The following is a 23239-nucleotide window of genomic DNA, read 5'->3' as shown; positions in this document are numbered from 1 at the left end:
CAACCAAGATGATCAAGGGTCTAGAAACCAAGTCTTAGGAGGAACGGTTGAAGCAGCTGGGTATGTCTAGCCTGTCTTTAGACAGTGGGACAGCCTGCTTTGGGAGGTATATGGGCTCTCCTTGCTTGGAGGTTTGTCAGTAGAGGTTGGGTGGCCATCTGTCATGGATGCTTTAGTTGGGATTCCTGCATTGCAAGGGATTGGACTAGATGACCCTTCAGGTATCTTCTAATTCTATGAAATCCCCATCCCCATCTGATGGGTCTGTTGGTATTCACAATCTGCTTTTAACAGTCCTGTTCTTAACAAAATGAATAACAGAAAGGGCTTATAGGAGAACCATGGTGAATGGTTTGAACAACTCCCAGCAGGTCCAGTCAACATGATGGGCCTTGTGGGAGTTGCAATCTGAAACACTTGGAAGACACAAACTTGGTGAAAGCTGCTGCACAGTGAGGCCTCTGCTCAAAAGAGCATGCCTTCTCTGTCAGAGCCAAGGTGTATCTAGTCCAGCACCCTGCTTCCATCAAGGACTAACCTGATCCCCCTGGATGTTCTTAAGTGGCTCCCCAGCAGTTGGTATTCAGTGGTAGACTGCTCCTTCAACAGGAAGTTCTATTTGGCTATTCAAACCACTGACCATTGATAGACTCAACCACACCCAGGTTCTAGAGAAGGCTTCACCAACCTGGTATAGCCCAAAACATCTCAGGGGGCACTATGTTGGCAAAGGTCCAACACAGGGTGTTGGAAAAAAATGTGGGGGAAAATTGCATTATTGCACTTTGAACGGAAATAATCTAGGAGAAAAGAGGGGAATTATTTTTAAATGACACCTTTAACCCAACAGAGCAAAACACTTGCTTTGCTACCAGGTACATAAGGGAATGCAAGCAGGACGTTTTCTTAAGATCAGCCGTATCAATGGAACAACTCCCCTAGGAGGAAAATATACAGCTTTCAGAACTTTGAAACAAGTTTAGAGAAAAAGCAAGTTAGAGGCAATGGAACCAGAGGTTCTAAAATCCTGCAGAAAGTGGGAAGGAAAAATGTTTTTCTCCCTCTCTCATAACACCAGAACTCGTGCAGGAACCAATGCAGGAAGATTCAGAGCAGATAAGAAAGTATTCACAAAAGAAAGTAAGAGGAGTCTACTGGATCTGGCCAATGGCCCCTCTACTCCATCATCCTGTTCACAGTGGCCACCCGGATGTTCCTTAAGGGAAACCCACAAACAGGACAGGAGCACAAGAGCAACTCTCCCCTCCTGCGGTTTGCAGCAGCTGGGATTGAGAAGCACTCCTGTCCTGCCCATGCAAGCAGTGCAGCCCTTAAGATTTCTAGAGACTTGCGCCCCCTAGTGACAAAAGTTCCTGCTCCTCTGCAGGTGCTCTGGGTTAGCAGTTGGGCTCCAGAAAATAAACATTTCGAGGAAAACCAAGAACACAACATAAAGAGGAGCTGCGCTGTACCAAATCTGACCACAGGTGCATCCAGAGTTCGGTACTGACTGTGAGGAGCCCACCATAGCATCAGGCAAGGGGACATTCCCAACCCTACCCAAGGATTATCCTGTGGAACTCCTGCCTGCACCTCAACTACCCCACAGAAGCTAAAGGCACCAAGGAGGAGGGCATGGGACGTGGGGCGCTCAAGCCAAAAAATGGAGGGGTTGGGGGGGACCAAGACGCAGCGGCTTTGCGTCCTTTTTTTGCGCTGGAGTGCGCGCGGCGCGTGCCAGGCCAACACAACCCACCGCGCCAGGCGCTGCCCTCGCCACCAACTTGCCCAGGGCGGGAAGGGTTCCGCGCGTCAACTCAGTCTGGCCACCAGAGCCAAGCGGGGCTGCGCTTCGCCCCTGCCTGCCCTTGCCAGGAGAAGCTTGGTCGGCAGGCAAATCCCGCTCCCCCACGCTGGCCTGGGACGCGCGGCGGCTAGTCCAAGCCGGGTCCTGGCGGCACTCAGGTCGGGACAGGGTTCCCTGCGTGGGGGCGCCTGGCTCCTGCCCCCTAAAAGTTGCGCGCTTGGGACTATCCTCCCCCGGCCCAACCCCACACGTCACTGCCCATGTCCATACACACGTGCTCTTCGCATTTTCAGACCGGACTCTTTCCCCAGCCCTGCCTGGAAATACTGCGGGTAGAGTAACCCTGGCCTCACTCTTCCCCCCACCCCCGCAAAGCTCTATATCCGCGCAGCAGCCCTTCCTCCTGAAACCAAGGACCCAAGATCGAGGGCCAACCGGACACATTCCCAAAGCCACAACGAAGTTGCTTGGCTGAGCGAGGCGGCTACCCAACCCCACTACCCGAAATGCCCGCCCCCACCCGCCCCTAACCCCCGCCAGAACCCTACCTACCCCAGGACTCTCCACCGTCCCGCAGCACTTGGAAAGGGCACGGATGCGCTCCGCCCGGATGCTAAGCGGAGCCGCGGCCAGGCGCGCACCCTTGGCCAAGGAGGAGGAGGAGGTGCAGCAGCGAGCGAGCTCCAAGCACCCATTGCCACCCTCCCTCCCGCAGCGCCAGGCAGATGGAAGTAGAGAAGACGCGGAGGACGCCCCAGCTGTTAGAAACAGAGATCCGCAGCCCCGCCCCCTGGCCAGTTTAAACTCCAGCGAGTTTAAAGGGACTCTGCTTCCCCATTTCACCCCCACGGGGACCACACACCCTCCAACAAATTAAACCCCTATATCTTGCAAATACACGTGTATTCAAGCTTATAGCCTGGTTCCCCAAGGAAATCCAAAAGACCCCATGGCCGCCAACTTTTCAGCCTCCTCCAGACCATGCCTTGAGGCTGCATTGTTTCCCTTTCTGTCCCTGGAATTGTCACCTGCAGATTTCTTTCTACCCCTGCGTTTCCCTTAAAGGCACAGGCACACCTGGCAGGCTGAAAGACAGCAGGTTAGCGAAGGCTGACTTAAGCATGCAGGTGGGAGCCACAGGCACAGCAGAAAGATACAGAAGCTTTAGCAAAAATCTATAATCTAATTTCCAAAGAACATCCAGCGTTTAGGGTGGCGATTCTAGGAAAGACCAGCTGTCCATCTGGGTCTTCTAACCAGCAGTCAAACAAACAAGAATTAAGCCCGTAAAACTTTTCTGTTTCTTATTCACCTCTCTGCCCCCAATCTCAGCTAAATAGGAGCTGACACTACACAAGTGGGAGAAGGTGGCACTCTGCACATTGTCGTAGTCATTGGGACTTTGGGACCCTGGCTGAAATTGGCTTTCAGCACACAATTACAGTGGTCCCTCAGGTTACATACACTTCAGGTTACATACGCTTCAGGTTACAGACTCCGCTAACCCAGAAATAGTACCTCGGGTTAAGAACTTTGCTTCTGGATGAGAATAGAAATCGTGCTCCGGCGGCAGCAGGAGGCCCCATTAGCTAAAGTGGTGCTTCAGGTTAAGAACAATTTCAGGTTAAGAATGGACCTCTGGAATGAATTAAGTACTTAACCGGAGGTACCACTGTACTTGGGAGTAAGTCCCATTGGACTCAACAATAGTAACTGTGGTTTTAGAAAAACTACAATGTTTAGAGGAGTGGCTGGTTTAGCAGATTTGGCTGCCACTGAGTGCTACAATGACAGAGTTCCTGGTTTGTTTTAATTGTTGCATTGGTGACCAGCTCAAAGTGAAGAAGCCTCCAAGCCTTGACAGAAACATGCTAGGAGAACCCATGAACTTTGGACACATTACCCACGTTGGAACAAGAGAGGGCAAATTCAGGAACAAATGAATTCCAAAGGAGGTTCCAACAACAATAATCCTTCAACTGCAAAGGTGTCAGATGTTTGAATGAGAGAATGTAATGCCAGTTTGGGGATGTGATGCTTTGAAAGCAGCTGGCTGTAAGGAGGAGAACTGACCAATTTTATTTCATACATTGTTATATTGAGACTACTAATCTGCTAGTAAGGCTGAGAAATGCTAAATTTAATGCCACCTCTTGTTTCTGTGGAAGCCTGTTCATGTTGGAGATTGAATCTTGACATAACCATTTAGCTATAGCATCATGACCACAATTTGTTGTCTAAAAGCAGCACTGAAGACGGTAGCTACATTTTAATGAACAACTCCACTAAAGATGCCTCAGGTTTTGTAGTTCTGCTGGGGGATTGGAGAGACTAGGTTACACTGCTTTGAATTTAGAAAATTGCAGAGTGATTCACAAACTTTGGCTCCCATAAAATAAAAACCTTCCAGTAAGAATCTTCAATTAAAAATCAATAACAAAAAACAATAGTAATTGTGAAGCTCCCGGTCATGAGAGGGTTCCTGATTCAACAGAATGCAATAAAAAAGAGATCTCAAAATGAGAAGAAAGCGAAAATTCTGGAAAAAATAAAACAAGGGGAGAAGAAGTTAAGAGTTAAACCAAACTCAAAAGAGATTTTAAGAGAGATTAAGTTATATCAGGTGCAATATATGAAATTGATTAATGAAGAAATAGAGTGGAAAATTAAACAAATGAGACAAAAGACTTTTGAGTCAGCTAATAAATGCGGGAAATTATTGGCGTGGCAATTGAAAAAAAGACAGAAGTTAAATACGATTACAAATCTTGAGATCGAAGGAAAAAGCATACAGAACCCGGAGGAGATTAGAAGGTGCTTTCAGAGATATTTTAAACAACTTTATACGCAAGGGCCGCAGAAAGAAACTGAGATAGACCAATTTTTAAGAACCAATGGATTACAAAAAATATCTTCAGAAAATAAATTAGTATTGAATCAGCAAATCACAGAACAAGAAATTGAAGGTGCCATTCAGAATATGCAACTGGGCAAATCTCCAGGACCGGATGGACTAACCTCCAAATACTACAGAACTTTGAAAGATCTCTTAATTCAACCATTAAAGGAGGTGTGCAATGAGATTTTGGAAGGGAAAAAGGCGCCTGAATCTTGGAAAGAAGCATACATCACATTGATACCCAAGACAGAAGCTGAAAAGACACAACTAAAGAACTACCGTCCCATCTCCCTTTTGAATGTGGATTACAAAATCTTCGCAGACATTTTAGCTAGCAGACTTAAAAAAGTATTAATGGAAGTGATACATAAGGACCAGGCAGGCTTTCTCCCAGGTAGACATTTGTCTGATAATACAAGGAATATAATTGATATTCTGGAGTTGTTGCAAAGGAATATTAACACGAAAGCTGTTTTAGTTTTTATTGATGCAGAGAAAGCCTTTGACAACATCTCTTGGAGTTTTATGAAGAAAAATTTGAAAGGGATGGGAGTGGGTCAGGGGTTCGAAAATGGTATAGGAGCAATATATTCAGAACAAAAAGCGAAATTGATTGTAAACAATGTGGTGACTGAAGATTTCAGGATAGAAAAAGGAACACGTCAGGGCTGCCCTATCTCTCCATTATTATTTATCTCGGTCCTGGAGGTGCTGCTAAACATGATAAGAGGGGACCGGTTTGTAAAAGGCATTCAGGTCGGAGCCAAACAATATAAATTGAAAGCTTTTGCAGATGACCTGGTTTTAACTTTACAGGAGCCGGAATCCAGTATGAAAAGAGCTTTGGAATTGATTAAAGAATTTGGTCATGTGGCGGGATTTAGATTAAACAGGGTAAAAACTAAAGTATTAGAGAAGAATTTAACTCCAATGGAAAAGGATAGGTTTCAGAATGAAACAGGTTTAACGGTGGTCAAGAAAGTGAAATACCTAGGGATTAATATGACGGCGAAAAATTTGAACTTATTTAAAGAGAACTATGAGAAATGTTGGGCAGAAGTTAAAAAAGACTTAGAAATCTGGTCTAACTTGAAGCTTTCCTTGTTGGGTCGAATTGCAGCTATAAAAATGAATGTATTGCCTAAAATGTTATTTTTATTTCAATCCCTGCAAATTTTGGACAAGATGGATTGTTTCAAGAGGTGGCAGAGAGACATCTCTAGATTTGTCTGGCAGGGCAAGAAACCTAGAATTAAGTTTAAAATTTTAACTGATGTAAAAGAAAGAGGTGGATTTGCCCTGCCAGACCTTAAATTGTATTATGAATCAGCAGCATTCTGCTGGCTGAAAGACTGGCTGCTTCTTGAGAATACAGACATTTTGGATTTAGAAGGTTTTAATAATGTTTTTGGGTGGCATGCATATCTTTGGTACGACAAGGTTAAAGCTCATAAGGCATTTAAAAACCATATTGTCAGAAAATCTTTGTTCAATGTCTGGATAAGATATAAAGACCTGCTGGAAAGTAAAACCCCAAGGTGGTTGTCACCTATGGAAGCTAAGGCTCAGAAAAAGCTCAATATGGAGGCTAAATGGCCAAAATATTGGGAAATTTTGGAACAAGAAGGTGACAGATTGAAACTGCAGAGTTTTGAAAAATTAAAAGACAAAGTGCGAGATTGGCTTCATTATTATCAAATAAGAGAGGCCTATAATTTGGATAGGAAAATTGGCTTCCAGGTGGATAAATCGAAATTGGAAACAGAACTGTTAGAGCCAAAAACTAAGATTTTGTCAAAGATGTATAACTTGCTGTTGAAATGGAACACGCAGGATGAAACGGTCAAATCAGCAATGATTAAATGGGTGCAGGATTTAGGTCATAATATTATGTTTGCTGATTGGGAGCAGTTGTGGACCACCGGTATGAAATTTACGGCGTGTATTGCCTTAAAGGAGAATATTATGAAAATGATTTACAGGTGGTACATGACCCCAGTCAAGCTTGCCAAAATTTGTCACCTGCCTGACAATAAATGTTGGAAATGTAAAGAAGCTGAGGGAACATTCTTTCACCTTTGGTGGACATGCCCAAGAGTTAAGGCTTACTGGGAAATGATATATAATGAACTTAAGAAAGTATTTAAAAGTACCTTTCCTAAGAAACCAGAGGCCTTTCTCTTGGGCATAGTTGGCCAATGGGTGCCAAAGAAAGATAGAACATTCTTTATGTATGCAACAACAGCAGCAAGAATACTTTTAGCCAAATATTGGAAGACACAAGATCTACCCACCGTGGAGGAATGGCAGACGCAAGTGATAGACTACATGGAGATGGCTGAAATGACTGGCAGAATCCGTGACCAGGGAGAAGAATCGATGGAACAGGACTGGAAAAAGTTTAAGGACTATTTACAAAAATACTGTAAAATCTTTGAGTGTCAATAGGATGTGGGAAGTAAAGGCAACAGGGTTTGTGTGACTTTGGTCAAAGGTGTGTGAAAAGAAGAATCTAAAAAAAGGATAAGGGGTTATGAACAGAACAATATTATGTCATATTTTATAAGATGAGGTACGGACTAAAATAATGGAAAATGGGGACATAATAATTAGAATATAAAATTAAGTATGGTTTAAACAAGGTTTTGAACTTGCTGAACTTGATTGGAATAAAGTGGAACACAAAAAAGGGGGATGTGAGGAGGTCAAGACAGAGGGGCATGGAACTTTATAAATTTAAGAAAGAGTGTATTTCTTTTTTCTTTTTTTCTATTTTCTCTTTTTTTTCTGTCATATATTTTTGTTTTTCTTGAGCTTTATGTATGGAAATGATACAATTTGAAATGATGAATTTTTTGTTTTGTAAAACTTTAATAAATATGTATTTTTTAAAAAAAAATTGTGAAGCTCCAACACCTTCTGAACCCAGGAAGGGCACTTAAATTCTAAGAATTAACAAAACTGCAATGTTTAAAATGTCCACTGTTTCTTTGCAAAAGTGGAGGATAGGGAGAGAATCAGAACAGGTAAGGGCCACACTACTTTTCACTCTTTTAATTAATCTGAAGAAGCACAAACTTGAGGAATATCCACTTTATGAAATCATGCTTGCCTACTGAACTTTTGAGAGCTGATCTAAGACATTTTGCTGAGGGAAAAGGAGTGGCCAGTTTCTTCTAGCACATGAGGCAGAAAAGCAACAAACAATGGGCAGGCAAACTAAGACCCGGGGGCTGGATCCGGCCCAATTGCCTTCTAAATCCGGCCTGCGGACGGTCTGGGAATCTGTGTGTTTTCACATGAGTAGAATGTGTCCTTTTATTTAAAATGCCTCTCTGGGTTATTTGTGGGGCATAGGAATTCCTTCCCCCAAAAAAATTTAGTCCGGCCCCCACAAGGTCTGAGGGACAGTGCTCTCCTGCTCCTTGTCCATAAAACATACAATAGTAATAAATTAAAATCAAGAACAACCTGTTGCCCCTCTCAGGGCATCTAAAATCAGCTGCCTGAGGCAGCCATCCTATAGAGCGAAGAATACGGTACATAGGCTGCCGCTCAGTGAAGTGCAACTTAAAGCCTAGACAGCAGATCAGCACAAGCCTCATAAACCTCAGAGACTTTACACTGTATTCAACAAATGTCTGCTTCTCAGAATTGGGATTGTGAGAGCTGGCACACATAATTGCTATACTGGGGGTGCTGCTGGCTTGGTGGTGGTTTTTTTAACTTGGCCGTGCCATGGAGAAGAATGGTTTGGAATGGCAAGCCAATATGCACATTATACCTTCCGGCACAAAGGTAGCCATCGCATGGAAACACCTTCATGTTGCTCTTTGTGGCTTACATTTTGTGGCGTCACTTGTAAGTGCTCCAGCCTTCACACTTGGTCAATTCTGTACTGCCCTTACAAATGTTGCTTTCTAGTGCTTTTTTGGTCTAAGAAATCATGGGCTAACTTGGTTTCATCAAGGGACAATAATATTAGATGTTTAGAAAGTGGGGGGGTGTTTGCAACTGTGATTGTAGTATTCATTTTTTTAAAATATAAACTTCGCAAGTTTTTGCACAGTTTCTGTATGCACATCAGCTATATGTAATAAATAAATCATCATCATCATCTTTATACCCCACCCATTTCGCTGGCTTTCCCAAGGGACTCTGGGGGGCTTACAGCATATCTAAAAACATCCAGCATTAAAAATCTCCTAATACACGGCTCAGGAGATCGAGAGGGAGAAGGAAGAGAAGGCAGGAAGGGTAACCATGTCAGATCACTAACTCCTCGAAATACAAATGTCTTCCGGATACTTTGCTCATAAACTCCACCTCTTGGTCCAACACCTCTTCCAACACCTCTTCCATGCTTAGCTAATCTGTTCCTCCTTCTCTCTCTGAATAATACAATGTTACCTCGGGTTAAGAACTTAATTCATTCTGGAGGTCCGTTCTTAAGCTGAAAATGTTCTTAACCTGAGGTACCACTTTAGCTAATGGGGCCTCCTGCGGCGGCTGTGCTGCCCCGCACAATTCCTGTTCTCATTCTGAAGCAAAGTTCTTAACCCAAGGAACTATTTCTGGGTTAGCAGAGTCTGTAACCTGAGGTACTACTGTACTATATGATTTCCATTCAAATGTTTAACTTTAACATATAAAATATATATATGTATGTTTAACTTATAACATATAACATACACACTAATATAAGCATCATCAAAATACCAAATAGAAGTATAATCACAGGGTGCCAAGCCAATTTTAAATGTTGGTCATGGTAGGGTTCTATCCTGAAAATATGTCCCACCAATGGATCTACAAAAGAGTTACTCCAGAGATGGAAAAGAAGTATCCTGACAGTACTGGGATACAGGAGCAGGACCTAGCCCCCTGTCACACATCGAAGGTGGAGAAGAAATTCATGACAGAGCAGCAAATAGAGGTACTTGATTGGCCAGGGAATTCCCCAGATGTAAATCCTATTGAGAATTTGTGGGCTATATGGAAAAGTCGCCTCTGCGCTGTAGACTGTACGACTATGGAGAAACTCATTCAGGCACTGATTCAAGTGTGGTACAGGGATCCGAAAATCAACAGTAACCGTTCAAAATGAGTAGACTCCATGCTAAACCATGTTCAAATGCTGCTTAAAAATAGTGGAGGTCATATCCATTACTAACATACGTTTGTGTGAGTTTTGTACAATAAACTACTGTACTAAAGTCATTGTTTCAATTAATTTGTACACCACATTGTTATGTGTTTAGTAAGACATGGACACACACTAGAACTGTTCACATTATTGAACCTGAAACAGGTCAAACCGCCCTTAATTCAGAGGGCACGCAATGTGAGTTCCTGCACTAAAACAGCAGTGTTTGCTGTGATAACCAGATAAATAAATCAAATTGACTTTCAGGTAATACTGTCTAGAATGGCCCCTGGGGCGCTGCTTCTACCTTTATGATATTCTACCGATTTTGGCCTAGATTGAGTATTATTGTTTCAAATCAGTATATATTAAATGTTTGGGGGGGAATTGAAAGGAAACCCACATCCCGCCCACCTTAGAAGTCCACAGTTGGTTAAAAGACAAAGGCCAGGTTAAAAAGGAATTATTCATTTTGCTAAGCTCACACATTAAGAGTTTCACCAAATTTAAGAAACTCAGGAAGAAGGATGGGTGTGTGTGTACTTCCTGACCCTCTGAAGATACCCAGCCTCGTGTGCCTAACCCCATCTGGAAGGCCTTAGGACTTCTCAGCAGAAGCTCCACTCTCCTGGAAGAAGACCCACAATGCCACCTACCTTGGAGGGCCACTGCATTCTGGGTGGCAAGGAACTTCAACTCCATACTGGCTGATGGGAAGAGCAGCTCTATGATGGAACAGTAATAAATAGAATTATTGACGAAGAAAAAGAAATTATTGACCCAAAACAAATCAAAGAAAGATTTATAAAGTATTACAAAAATTTATATAAAGTAGAATTGAAAGAGGAAAAGAAAATCCAAAAATACCTATTAGAAAATAGATTACCAGATAACGAAGAAGAAGAATATGCAATTTTAAATTCAAATATTGAACTTGAATAGATCAAAAAAGTGATTAAAAATATGAAGGATGGGAAATCGCCGGGACCAGACGGAATTTCAGTAACGTATTATAAAAAATTAGAGGAAATAATAACACCCAAATTTAAATTAATTATGAATGAAATTTTAGACAAAGGAGAAATACCCAATTTGTGGCAAGAAGCATTGATAACCCTTATCCCAAAGCAAGGTATGGATTTGAGACTTATAAAAAACTACAGGCCAATATCTTTATTGAATATAGACTATAAAATATTTACTGGAGTTCTTGCAAATAGAATGAAAACTCTGCTAAAAAGGATAATTAAAAAAGATCAGGCAGGATTTTTGCCAGCCAGACAAATAAAGGAATATGCCAAAATGAATCCAAGAAATTTCAATGCTTTTGTTAGACGCTGAAAAGGCATTTGACAGTGTCTCTTGGAAATTTATGATTAAAACCTGCAAAAGTTTAAATTTAGGTAAAAGAATTATGAATGGAATTCAAGCAATTTACAAAAAACAAAGAGCCAAATTAATCCTTAACAACGAAATTACAGAATAATTTGACATCGAGAGAGGGACACGACAGGGATTTCCTTTATCCCCACTCCTATTTATAACAATATTAGAAACTCTATTAATAGCCCTGAGAAAGGACGAAGAAATAAAGGGCATATCTTGGTACACAGTGTTACAAAGTAAGAGCATTTGCAGACGATGTGATTATTATAATCGAAACACCAAAAGAAAGTATAAAAAAGCATTAGAAAGAATGAAAGAATTTGGCGAAGTAGCAGGATTCAAATTGAACAAAGATAAATAAAAATTGATAACAAAAAATATAGGCGAGAAAGGGAAAAAGGAATTAGAGGAAACAACAGCACTAAAAATAGAAAATAAAGTGAACTACTTAGGGATATGGATTGCAAATAAAAATATAAATTTATTTAAGGATAATTATATCAAAAAATGGAAAGAAATTAAAGGGAGTATGGATAAATGGGGCAAACTAAAATTATCATTAGGAGGAAGAATATCTATGATTAAAATGATGATACTCCCCAAAATTCTATTTTTATTTCAAACGATTCCAATTGTAATAGGAACTAAATATTTTATAAGCTGGCAAAGAGATCTTGCAAATTTTATATGACAGGGGGAAAAGGCAAGGATAAAATTAGAAGTAATGACAGGCCCAAAGGAAAGTTGGAGGATTCGCAGTGCCAGATTTAAGAAAGTATTTTGAGGCAGCGTGTTGGTGTTGGATAAAAAAATAATGATGATAATGAAGTCCTAACACTAGAGGGTTGGGACAAAATATACGGCTGGCATGGCTATTTATTTTATGACAAAAAAGAACAACATAAAAAAATTATAAATCACATAGTAAGAAAGGCTCTATTGGATGTCTGCGAAAGAACCAAAGGAAAAATTATTGAGAAAACTCCCCAATGGGTTTCACCAGTGGAGACAACCACAACATAAAAGAGTAATGCAAAAGAGACTTGGCCAACATATAGAGAAATATTAGAAGATGCAGACAGAAATATTAAATTAATAACTTATGAACAATTACAAACATTTGGATTAAATTGGTTACAATATTATCAATTAAAAGCAACATATGAAAAAGACATAAGAAAGGGGGGATTTGGAAATAAAACTTCAAAATTAGAAAAGGAAAATTGCAAAGTGATCAAAAATACTTGCAAAAATGTATAGATTAATAATGAAAACCACCTTAGAACAAGAGACGAAAGGGGAAAACATGTTAAAATGGGAGCACGATTTGGGATATGAGATATATGTGGAAAGATTGAAAACTTTTGGGGAGAAAAACATAAATTTTACTGCGTGTGATTTATTAAGGGAGAATTTCAGAAAAATTCACCACAGATGGTACCTAACCCCTGACAGATTGTCAAAATTAAATAAAAGGAACAATGACAAATGTTGAAAATGTAACAGAACAAAAGGTACGTTATACCACATGTGGTGGACTTGCCCAAAGATTAAAACCTTTTGGGACATGATCCACGAAGAAATAAAAAAAATTGATAAGGACATCAAACAAAAAAAAGGCAGAGGCTTATCTATTAGGAATTCTAGATAAAGATATCCCAAAAGATAAAACTAACATTTCTATACGCGACAGCAGCAGCAAGAATTTTGATTGCTAGCTATTGGAAAGAAGACAGCATCCCAACAAAAAGAGAATGGTTGGGGAAACTTTGCAAGAACCTGGAACCAGTAAAACTGATGGATATAATAAGGAGAAAATCCAAAACTATGGTTATGAAGCAATGGGAGTTCTTAAATGATTATTTACAAAAACAGGGCTCGACTACAAAAATCTGGTTGTGTTTAGAATAATCTTGTGCATAATATAAAAAATACAAAGTGAGACATTAAGGAAAGCCAAAGGGAAAATACGAAGAACAGAGGATCTGACAAACGGATTATTAAAAACGTGTGAGGCAAATGGTGAAAGTCTCTTTTAAAAAAACACACTTTACTTAAGGTAGATAAGGACAAGATGAAATTATACAATTAAATATAAATATAGATGGGAAACGGCTATGTAAAGTGAATACTTATCTACTTTAAAACATTTCCACCTATGATCTTTTTCTTTTACTTCTTTATTTTTTCTTTGTTTTTTTCCTGATATCTTATCTTTCATTTCACTCCTTTATTGTGAATAGCATTTTATAGAGGTATATATATAACTGTAAATATGAAAAGAGACAAAGTATTCTCTAATTTTTTTTCCTTGGTTATATGTATTTTCTTTTTCTTTTGTATTTTCTTTTGTTGTAAATATGTATGTTTTCTAATTTGTACTTAATAAAAATTAAAATTAAAAAAAAAGAAATTCAAAGCAATGGCAGGTGGAAGGGAGGACACCTGAGGACACCTGTGAAACATGGCCCTCCATGCCAGCTGAGACCGAGGACCAAGCAGCTAAACGCCAGATAGCCCAATAAAAACCTGCAATTTCTGCAATCTACCCTCCCCCCCACTCTTTAAGCCTTAATCTAGTTCTACTGCCTTACTCCCCCCACCACCACACTCTAGTTCAGCGCAACTCCATTGGTTCAATAGACAATACAAGGTGAGAGACACAGGGCAACCCGGACGGGTTGGCAGGGAATCACCCTATATTGTAGATAAGCAAGATGGCTAGCTTAAAAGCAATTACATTAAATGTGAGGAGGTTGGGAAACCCCATCAGAAGACAATGCATCACTTCATATATAAACACCAAAACTGACCATGCCTACCTTAACGGATGAGGAACACAGGAATTCATGGACAGTCCTATCACCCCAGAGGAAATAGATATAGTCCTCAAAAACCTCAAGCCACATAAAGTTCCAGGCCCAGATGGCTTTACAGCAGAATTCTATTGGAAATTCAAAGAACCCCTGATGCCCAACATGAACCGCCTATTCAATGATATCATAAAAGGGGGGCCCTTCCCCAAAACCTGGACCTACTCCAAAATAGTCTCCACCTCAATAACACTGAAAGACAGCATCAAAGTAGAATCAGACCACCCAATCTCATTAATAAACCAAGACATTTATATTAAACTTGCCCAAACGCCTAATCATTTTCCTATACAAGTTAGGAGCCCCAGACGACACTGGCTTCGTCCCTGGTGGCAATATAACAGATCCCATCAGAAAACTACTGAACATGATTGAACACAGCACGGCAACTAAATGCCCACTGAAAATTATGTCCCTAAACATCCTCAATGCTTTTGATTGCTTAGAGTGGAAATACCTATTAGCAGTACTAACATGAAATTTGGCCCCAACTTCCTGCAAATCCTCAAACAAATATACCGTATTTTTCGCACCATAGGACGCACCGGACAATAGGACGCAACTTGTTTTAGAGGGGGGAAAACAAGGGAAAAAAATTATTCCGCTCTCTGCCCAGCGCCCCTTCAGCGAAGTGGCAGGAGGCGCTGCGCAGAGAGTGGGAGAATTTTCCCCCTCTTGTTTTCCCGCTCTAAAACAAGGTGCCGTTTAAGGTGCGTTCAGGCGGCTACCTTGGAAGCCTGGAGAGCGAGAGGGGTCGGTGCGCACCGACCCCTCTCGCTCTCCAGGCTTCAGGTTCCTTTCGACCTGCGCTTTGGGGCTGGCGGGGGGAAGCCCACCACCAGCCCCAAAGAGCAGGTCAGGGAGCAGCGGAAAGGCGCAGCGGAGAGGCTGCTGCCATAGTCACGCGTCACTTCTCCAGCTGGGAGAGGGTCGCGGGGGGCTGCTTTAGCCCCGCGCGCGCTCTCCCGGGTGGAGAGGTGACGCGCGCCTATGGAGGTTCCTGCCATGGGCGCGCGTCACCTCTCCAGCCGGGAGAGGGTTGCGGGGGGCTGCTTTAGCCCCGCGCGCGCTCTCCCGGGTGGAGAGGTGACGCGCGCCTATGGAGGCTCCTGCCATAGGCGCGCGTCACCTCTCCAGCCGGGAGAGGGTCGCGGGGGGCTGCTTTAGCCCCGCGCGCGCTCTCCCGGGTGGAGAGGTGACGCGCGCCTATGGAGGCTCCTGCCATGGGCGCGCGTCACCTCTCCAGCCGGGAGAGGGTCGCGGGGGGCTGCTTTAGCCCCACGCGCGCTCTCCCGGGTGGAGAGGTGACGCGCGCCTATGGAGGTTCCTGCCATGGGCGCGCGTCACCTCTCCAGCCGGGAGAGGGTCGCGGGGGGCTGCTTTAGCCCCACGCGTGCTCTCCCGGGTGGAGAGGTGACGCGCGCCTATGGAGGTTCCTGCCATGGGCGCGCGTCACCTCTCCAGCCGGGAGAGGGTCGCGGGGGGCTGCTTTAGCCCCGCGCGCGCTCTCCCGGGTGGAGAGGTGACGCTCGCCTATGGAGGCTCCTGCCATAGGCGCGCGTCACCTCTCCAGCCGGGAGAGGGTCGCGGGGGGCTGCTTTAGCCCCGCACGCGCTCTCCCGGGTGGAGAGGTGACGCGCGCCTATGGAGGCTCCTGCCATAGGCGCGCGTCACCTCTCCAGCCGGGAGAGGGTCGCGGGGGGCTGCTTTAGCTCCGCGCGTGCTCTCCCGGGTGGAGAGGTGACGCAAGCCTATGGAGGCTCCTGCCATAGGCGCGCGTCACCTCTCCAGCCGGGAGAGGGTCGCGGGGGGCTGCTTTAGCCCCCGCGCGCGCTCTCCCGGGTGGAGAGGTGACGCGCGCCTATGGAGGCTCCTGCCATAGGCGCGCGTCACCTCTCCAGCCGGGAGAGGGTCGCGGGGGGCTGCTTTAGCCCCGCGCGCGCTCTCCCGGGTGGAGAGGTGACGCGCGCCTATGGAGGCTCCTGCCATAGGCGCGTGTCACCTCTCCAGCCGGGAGAGGGTCGCAGGGCTATGGCGTCTTCGCTCCATAGGACGCACACACATTTCCCCTTCATTTTTGAAGGGGAAAAAGTGCGTCCTATAGAGCGAAAAATACGGTACTCCCAAGCCTCAGCAATATGGAAGATTAACAATAGGGACTCTGATACCATAGCAATCCAAAATGGCACAAAACAAGGATTCCCACTGTCTCTCTTCTTATTCATCCTGGCTCTGGACCCTTTAGCAATCTGAATCCGAGCAGCCACAGACATCAAGGGAGTAGAAATAAAAGGCAAAACCTACAAATTAGGACTCTTTGCAGATGACAGCATCAGACCCCATAAACACAGCAACCTCCTTAATCAGAGAACTCAACATATTTGCAATGGTGTCGGGCCTATAGGTAAATTTTGCAAAGTCAGAAGCTATGTGCTTCCCACACCCAAAAAGAACTTGCTAACGTCGCCAAGATAAAACTTTGCCACACCAAGTTCAGATACCATAGGGTACAAAGAACCAGAAACCTCAATGAAGTATACCTCCACAATTACAACCCCTTGTTGGCGGCAAATTAACAAAGACCTAAAGAGATGGAACAACATCAACTTCACTCTCTCAGACAAAATAGCCAAGATCAAAATGATCACCCTCCCAAAACTAACCTACCTATTCCAAACAAAAAACCAAGAATAAGCCCCAAATACCTGCACCTCCCCTCCTCAGAGGGAGGATGGGGAATCCCCAACACAGAAGCATATTACATTGCCAACCAAGTATGCTACATAATCCCATATATAGTAGAAGATGAAACAAAACAGCGGGTACACCTGGAGAGAGACACAATTGAAAATACCTGCACCACAGCATACCCAATTCCAAACAAACTAAGGAAAATTCCCACAATACTTAACAGGTACACACAGACCATGCTTAAAGCAGGGAAAGCAGAAATAGGCAAACTGTCCCCAACCCCATCCCCACTAATTCCCCTGCCACACCACCCATTATTCCATCACACAGCACAAAACCTCCAGATAAAAACCTGTCAAACAAAAGGCTTATATCGCCTAATCAACCTCTATAAAAACCCTTGCCAACACAAGAAATACAAGACAAACTATAAGACGCCCAAAGGCCCTGGTTAACACACCAACAATTACATGCCCTCTTAAACAATCCAGTAGTGGACTTCCGGCGAGGCAGCATGGCGGCTGCAACAGCAGAAAAGAGCTCCTGAAGCCAGCCAGAGTAAAAGGCTCTGTCTGGCCGACTCCGGGACTCCCAGGACTGCTGCCGCCAGCACTGCCAGCGGAGAGGAATTGGGGGTGCCCGGGGCGTCTATCAAAGGAGCCAAAACACCCCCCCCACAACCTTGATTGAGCCGGTAAGGCACCCGACCACCCCCCCCCCCAACAGCCGAGAGGAGCTCCAAAACCAGGAGGACAGTGAAGCTAAGGCAAAGAGGAAAGGGGGGAAAGAGGAAGAAAGAGGAAGAAAAAGAAAGAAAGAAAGAAAGAAAGAAAGAAAGAAAGAAAGAAAGAAAGAAAGGAAAAAGAGCCCCAACTTTACCGCTGCTGCCCCCATCTGTGCCTACGGGAAAGAAGAGGAGACGTAGGTGAGCAGAAAAAAGGCTCCAGAAAAACACGTGGCTGAGCCGACTGCAGCCTCCAGCGGCAAGGAAAACAGAGGAAAGCCGCATGACAAAGATCGCAGAAAGGAAGAAACTACCCTTTTTTTTTCTTTTCTTAAATCCCTTTTTTTAACCCCTTCCTCCCCCTCTCCCTTTTTTTTTTAAAAAAATTTCTTTTTTATTCCCCCCCCCCGCCATATACCTACTTTTATCACTTCTCTTTTTAAAAGAGGGGCCACTGCTGCAGCAGGCACCCTTACTTTTTTACAAACAAAAAATAATAATAGTAATTAGGGGGAAATAGGTTGTTTTTTAAAAAACAACACACCCACACAATTCCCCCCCCCCTCTTTTTAAGGCCCTTTCTATTCTATTTGTTAGCTTGTTCTTGAGGGGGGAACCTTTGGCCCCCAGCTACGACCACCACTCTCTTTTAAAACACAAATTTCCTCCATATCACTACTATTGCTATTGATACTCTCCCCCCCCCCGTTTATTTCTCTCTCCCTTTTTGCTCTCCTCTCTCTCTCCCTTCACCCCCCTTATTTTTTCCTTTTATCCCACCTTTCACTCCAATCCCCCCTCTCCCCCCTCCGTCTCCCCCCTTCTTCTTTCCTTCTTCTTCTTCCTTTTTCTCCCTCCACCCTTTACATATAGCCTATTTGTCTGTCTCTATTTCTGAGCGCACTCCCAACCCCAACTTCCACCTTAACTGGACCCCAATACCCCTTTTGGGTATATACAACCCCCTCCTAAACACATATTTCCCCTGGCCCCACCCCTCTAATCTCTTGTATCTCTACCTGCTAACCCTCCCCCTTTATATGCACTGTCTGTCCGTTAGTCTATCCATCTCTGCCTACCTGCCCCCCCCATGACCACCTAATCCAAACGCTCTGTAAAAGCCACCAGCCAGCAACGCCTGATCAGCCCAGCAACCCAACAATACCCAGGAATCACCACTGCCACAACTCCTAACCACCACACGCCCTACTCCAAGAGGACGCCAAGCCAACCTCAAACCAAAACCATTAGGGAGACTGAGATGACACCAACCAGGGAGATGGCAAACAATGCTAATACCGTAACTCCCCTTCAAGATGATGACCACCCAGTAACGAAATGAGATCTGAGGGAAATGGAAGCAAGATTAGAAGCACGATTAGAAGAAACACTGAAGGCCACAATGGCTCCCATGCAGGTACTAATCAACAATCTAACCTCCAAAGTGGAAGCTCTAGAGAACAAGAACCAAATGCAAGAAAGAATAATAGAGCAATACCGGGAGGAGAACGCACATGTGAACAAGAAACTGGACGAACTGGTAAACCAAATGGAAGCAGAACACAGAGAGATGAAAATTAAGCAAGCCGACCTTGAAGACCGCAATAGACGTTGTAACATCCGCTTCCGCAACTTTCCTGAAAAAACAGAGGAGAAAAGCCCAGCAGACCTAATTATACGCTGGCTGAAAAACACAATCCCAAACCTGAAACTTGAGGCAGATGACTTGGAGAGGGCTCACAGAGCCCTAAAACCTATGCCAAAACCCAGCGCCCCCCCAAGAGACATCATTGTATGCTTCACACGCTACAAAAAGAAGGAAGAGGTATGGAACAACCTCAGAAACTCAACCAACCTTCGATATGGAGAAACCCCCATTCTGGCCCTTCAGGACCTATCTCAGGATACCCTAAACCGGAGGAAAAGCCTGCGCCCATGCACCCAGCGTCTCCAACAAGCAGGGATCAAATACCGATGGGGCTTCCCCTTCCGCCTCATTGTAACAACCAATACAACACAACACATGGCTACCAACATACCTGAGGCCCTGCAACTACTAAAGAACCTTGAACTCGACCTCCCACCGGAATGGCAACCGACAAACCCACCAAGTGACAGCCCCAACCACGAGGAAACAACAGCAAACAACTGGACGACGGTACAGAAGAAAAAGAGACAACAGAAGCGGCACAACAACGCAAACCAATACAGACAAGCATCATGCTCAGAACCGTCCCGCCGGCCATACGACACAAGAAACCAGACCAAGATTAACCAAACCAATTCATCGCAGATGGACAACCCTACAACAGCAACAACCGCAGCTGAATGAAGCAACCAGGAAGAAACCACAAACTGAAGGACTGGTGATTTCCCCCCCCCCGTTCCCCCTCTCTCTCCCCCCCCAAAACATAGATTTAGTTAACACCATCAACATCCCCCCCAGCCCCGCACCCCCACAGAAATCCCCACCCCAACACCAGTCCAGACGACCTCAACCACATTCCCCATCACCCACACCTTCAACATCTCCGTACTAAGGAAAAACAACTCCTCCAACCTTAATAACACAACCCACAATCAGGCTAAAATCTGATAAAATCAACCAGCACTATGGTGGCACCAGAGCGTACCAGCACCCACACCCCCACCCCAACACACCAACAATGTTGCTCATAACATTGGCAACATTGCTTATGAACCTTATACTTGACAGCGACGTTACAAAGTCACTTCACACTGTCTCACTGATCTCCCCCTATCGCAAACAACAGGGGGGATGGCCTGTCCTTGAACACGGCCTTCCACACCAGCTGAGACCTAGGACCAACCGGCTAAATGCCAGATGGTCTAAAATACCCCAAACAAACACCTATATGACTACATATAGGAAACTCTCTACAACTTACCCCCTACTCTTTAACCCAAATCTTACTCTAATCCCATTAGCCCTCCACCCACCACACCCTAGGTCAGCGCAACCCCACTGGTTCTTTAAACAACACGAAGAGAGAGACACAAGACAACCCGAACGGGTTGGCAGGGAATCGCCCCACATAATAGACAAGCAAGATGGCTAACCTAAAAGCAATTACATTAAACGTGAGGGGGCTGGGAAACCCCATCAAAAGAAAACGCATCACCTCATACATAAACACCATGAAACCACATATCACCTTCCTACAAGAAATACACAACCCACCCAAAGGCAGCAAACTCCTGAGCGACCCCCGCTTCAGTCAACAGTGGGTCGCACGAGGCTCAGGGAAAGCTCGCGGTGTAGCCATAATACTCAGTAGAGACCTGAACTTCACTGCCACAACAGTCCTCAAGGACAAAAAAGGCAGATTCATTTTCGCTAAAGGGACACTAGATGGCAAAATCAAACTGACAATCGGCTCCATATATGCCCCAAACGCGAAACAATTAGAATTCTTCCAGAAGACACTAAACAAATTCCTCTCCTTCTCTGAAGGGGAAGCAATCCTAGGAGGGGACCTCAATCTAAATATGAAAGGTATATCCCTGAAAGACATCCACCCTACAACCCCATGGGCAACCTTCCTCCGAAGGAAACCCCCAACAACTAGGAACTCCTACAAGTTACTAAAAATGCTAAAAAACAGGGGTCTCTATGACATTTGGGGTGAGCAAAACCCGGGAGACATCAGCCATACATTCCAATCGGGACGTCACAATACAGTGTCCAGACTGGACAGCATTCTGCTCACACAGGGTCTGATCCCCTCAGTGGAATCAACAAACATAGGTAACATTAAAATCACAGATCATGCCCCAGTAGAAGTCACCGTTAAAATAGGAGAAGGAACACAAACCACCCCATCATGGTCCTTCAGTCCCATCCTAACTACAAACAAACAAATTAGAGAGAGTCTCACAAAAACCCTCCAAAACTACTTCAAGGAAAACGATGTAGACAATATAACAACCCCCCTCCTATGGGACACAATGAAAGCGGTCACCAGAGGAGCTTGCATAAAAGAGAAAACATCCCTTAAAAAACAAACCTCCTCAAAAATTAGCAAAATAGAACAAGACATCACAGCCCTCTCAACACGCTACAAACAAACAGGATCTAAAAAACTCCTCAAACTTATAGAACAAAAAAGGAGAGAACTAGACTCCCTAGAAATTAACAAAACAATGATCAACATTCTATATTCTAAACAACGTTTCTATGAATATGGAGGGGAAAACTCCAGATTACTAGCAAATAGATGTAGGAAAAAAGCACTCAAAACAAGAATACACTGCATCACCAAAAAAGACGGCAACATAACATTCTCCCCTGAAGAAATATCCTCAGAATTCGCAGAATTCTACTCCAACCTATACACCTCCCATAACCCACCAGAGAAGGAAATCAGAACATTTCTAGCAGGACTGACCATGCCTACCCTAACTGATGAGGAACAGGAATTCATGAACAGCCCTATCACGCCAGAGGAAATAGAAGTGGTCCTCAAAAACCTGAAACCACACAAAGCCCCAGGCCCAGACGGCTTCACAGCAGAATTCTATAGGAAATTCAAAGAACCCTTGATGCCCTACATGACCCGCCTATTCAACAACATCATAAAAGGGGGCCCCATCCCCAAAACCTGGACCCACTCCAAAATAGTCTCCATCCCAAAACCACTAAAAGACAGCCTCAAAGTAGAATCATACCGCCCAATCTCATTAATAAACCAAGACTACAAGATATTCACATCAATCTTGGCCAACCGCCTAAAAATCTTCCTACACAAGTTAATAGCCCCAGACCAGACTGGCTTTGTCCCTGGCCGCAATATAACAGACCCCATCAGGAAACTACTGAACCTGATCGAACACAGCAAGGCAACTAAACTCCCATTGACAATTATGTCCCTAGACATCCTCAAAGCCTTTGATTGCTTAGAGTGGAAATACATATTAGCAGTACTAACTAACATGAAATTTGGCCCCAACTTCCTACAAACCCTCAAACAAATATACTCCCAAGCCTCAGCAAAATGCAGAACTAACAATATGGATTCTAATACTATAGCTATCCAAAGAGGCACGAAACAAGGATGCCCACTGTCTCCCTTCTTATTTATCCTGGCTCTGGAACCCTTAGCAATCCGCATCCGAGCAGCCACAGACATCAAGGGAGTGGAAATAAAAGGCAGAACCTATAAATTAGGGCTCTTTGCAGATGACCTAATGGTCACAACACCAGACCCCATAAGCACAGCAACCTCCCTAATCAGAGAACTCAACACATTTGCAATGGTGTCGGGCCTACAGGTAAATTTTACAAAGTCAGAAGCTATGTGCTTCAACACCCCTCCTCACACCCAAAAAGAACTCACGAAGGTCACCAAAATAAAACTCTGCCACACCAAGTTCAGATACCTAGGGGTACAAATAACCAGAAACCTCAATAAACTGTACCTCCACAACTACAAGCCCCTGTGGCGACAAATTAACAAAGACCTAAAGAGATGGAATAACATGAATTTCACTCTCTCAGACAAAACAGCCATGATCAAAATGATCACACTCCCAAAACTAACCTACCTATTCCAAACCCTCCCAATCTGGATCCCCTCAACCCAACTCCGCAGTTGGCAGAGAAAACTACACTCTTTCATCTTCTCACATAAAAAACCAAGAATAAGCCCCAAATACCTGCACCTCCCCACCTCAGAGGGAGGATGGGGAATCC

General features: G+C 44.1%; 1 protein-coding gene across 1 annotated transcript in view; it reads right to left on the bottom strand.

Moving 5' to 3' along the window:
• The window catches only part of LOC310754289 (putative G-protein coupled receptor 34), a 439102-nt gene extending 428543 nt beyond the window's left edge, over positions 1-10559 (bottom strand). Inside the window, exon 1 of the mRNA XM_083596101.1 lies at positions 10509-10559. Coding sequence (XP_083452227.1) covers positions 10509-10554 — 46 coding nt within the window. The 5' untranslated portion in view covers positions 10555-10559. The remainder of the gene's footprint in view (positions 1-10508) is intronic.
• Between the last annotated feature and the right edge of the window lie 12680 nt (positions 10560-23239).

Source organism: Podarcis filfolensis (assembly GCF_964270895.1).
Source record: "Podarcis filfolensis genome assembly, chromosome: Z".
Taxonomy (NCBI): domain Eukaryota; kingdom Metazoa; phylum Chordata; class Lepidosauria; order Squamata; family Lacertidae; genus Podarcis; species Podarcis filfolensis.
This window is presented reverse-complemented; position numbering and strand designations above follow the sequence as displayed.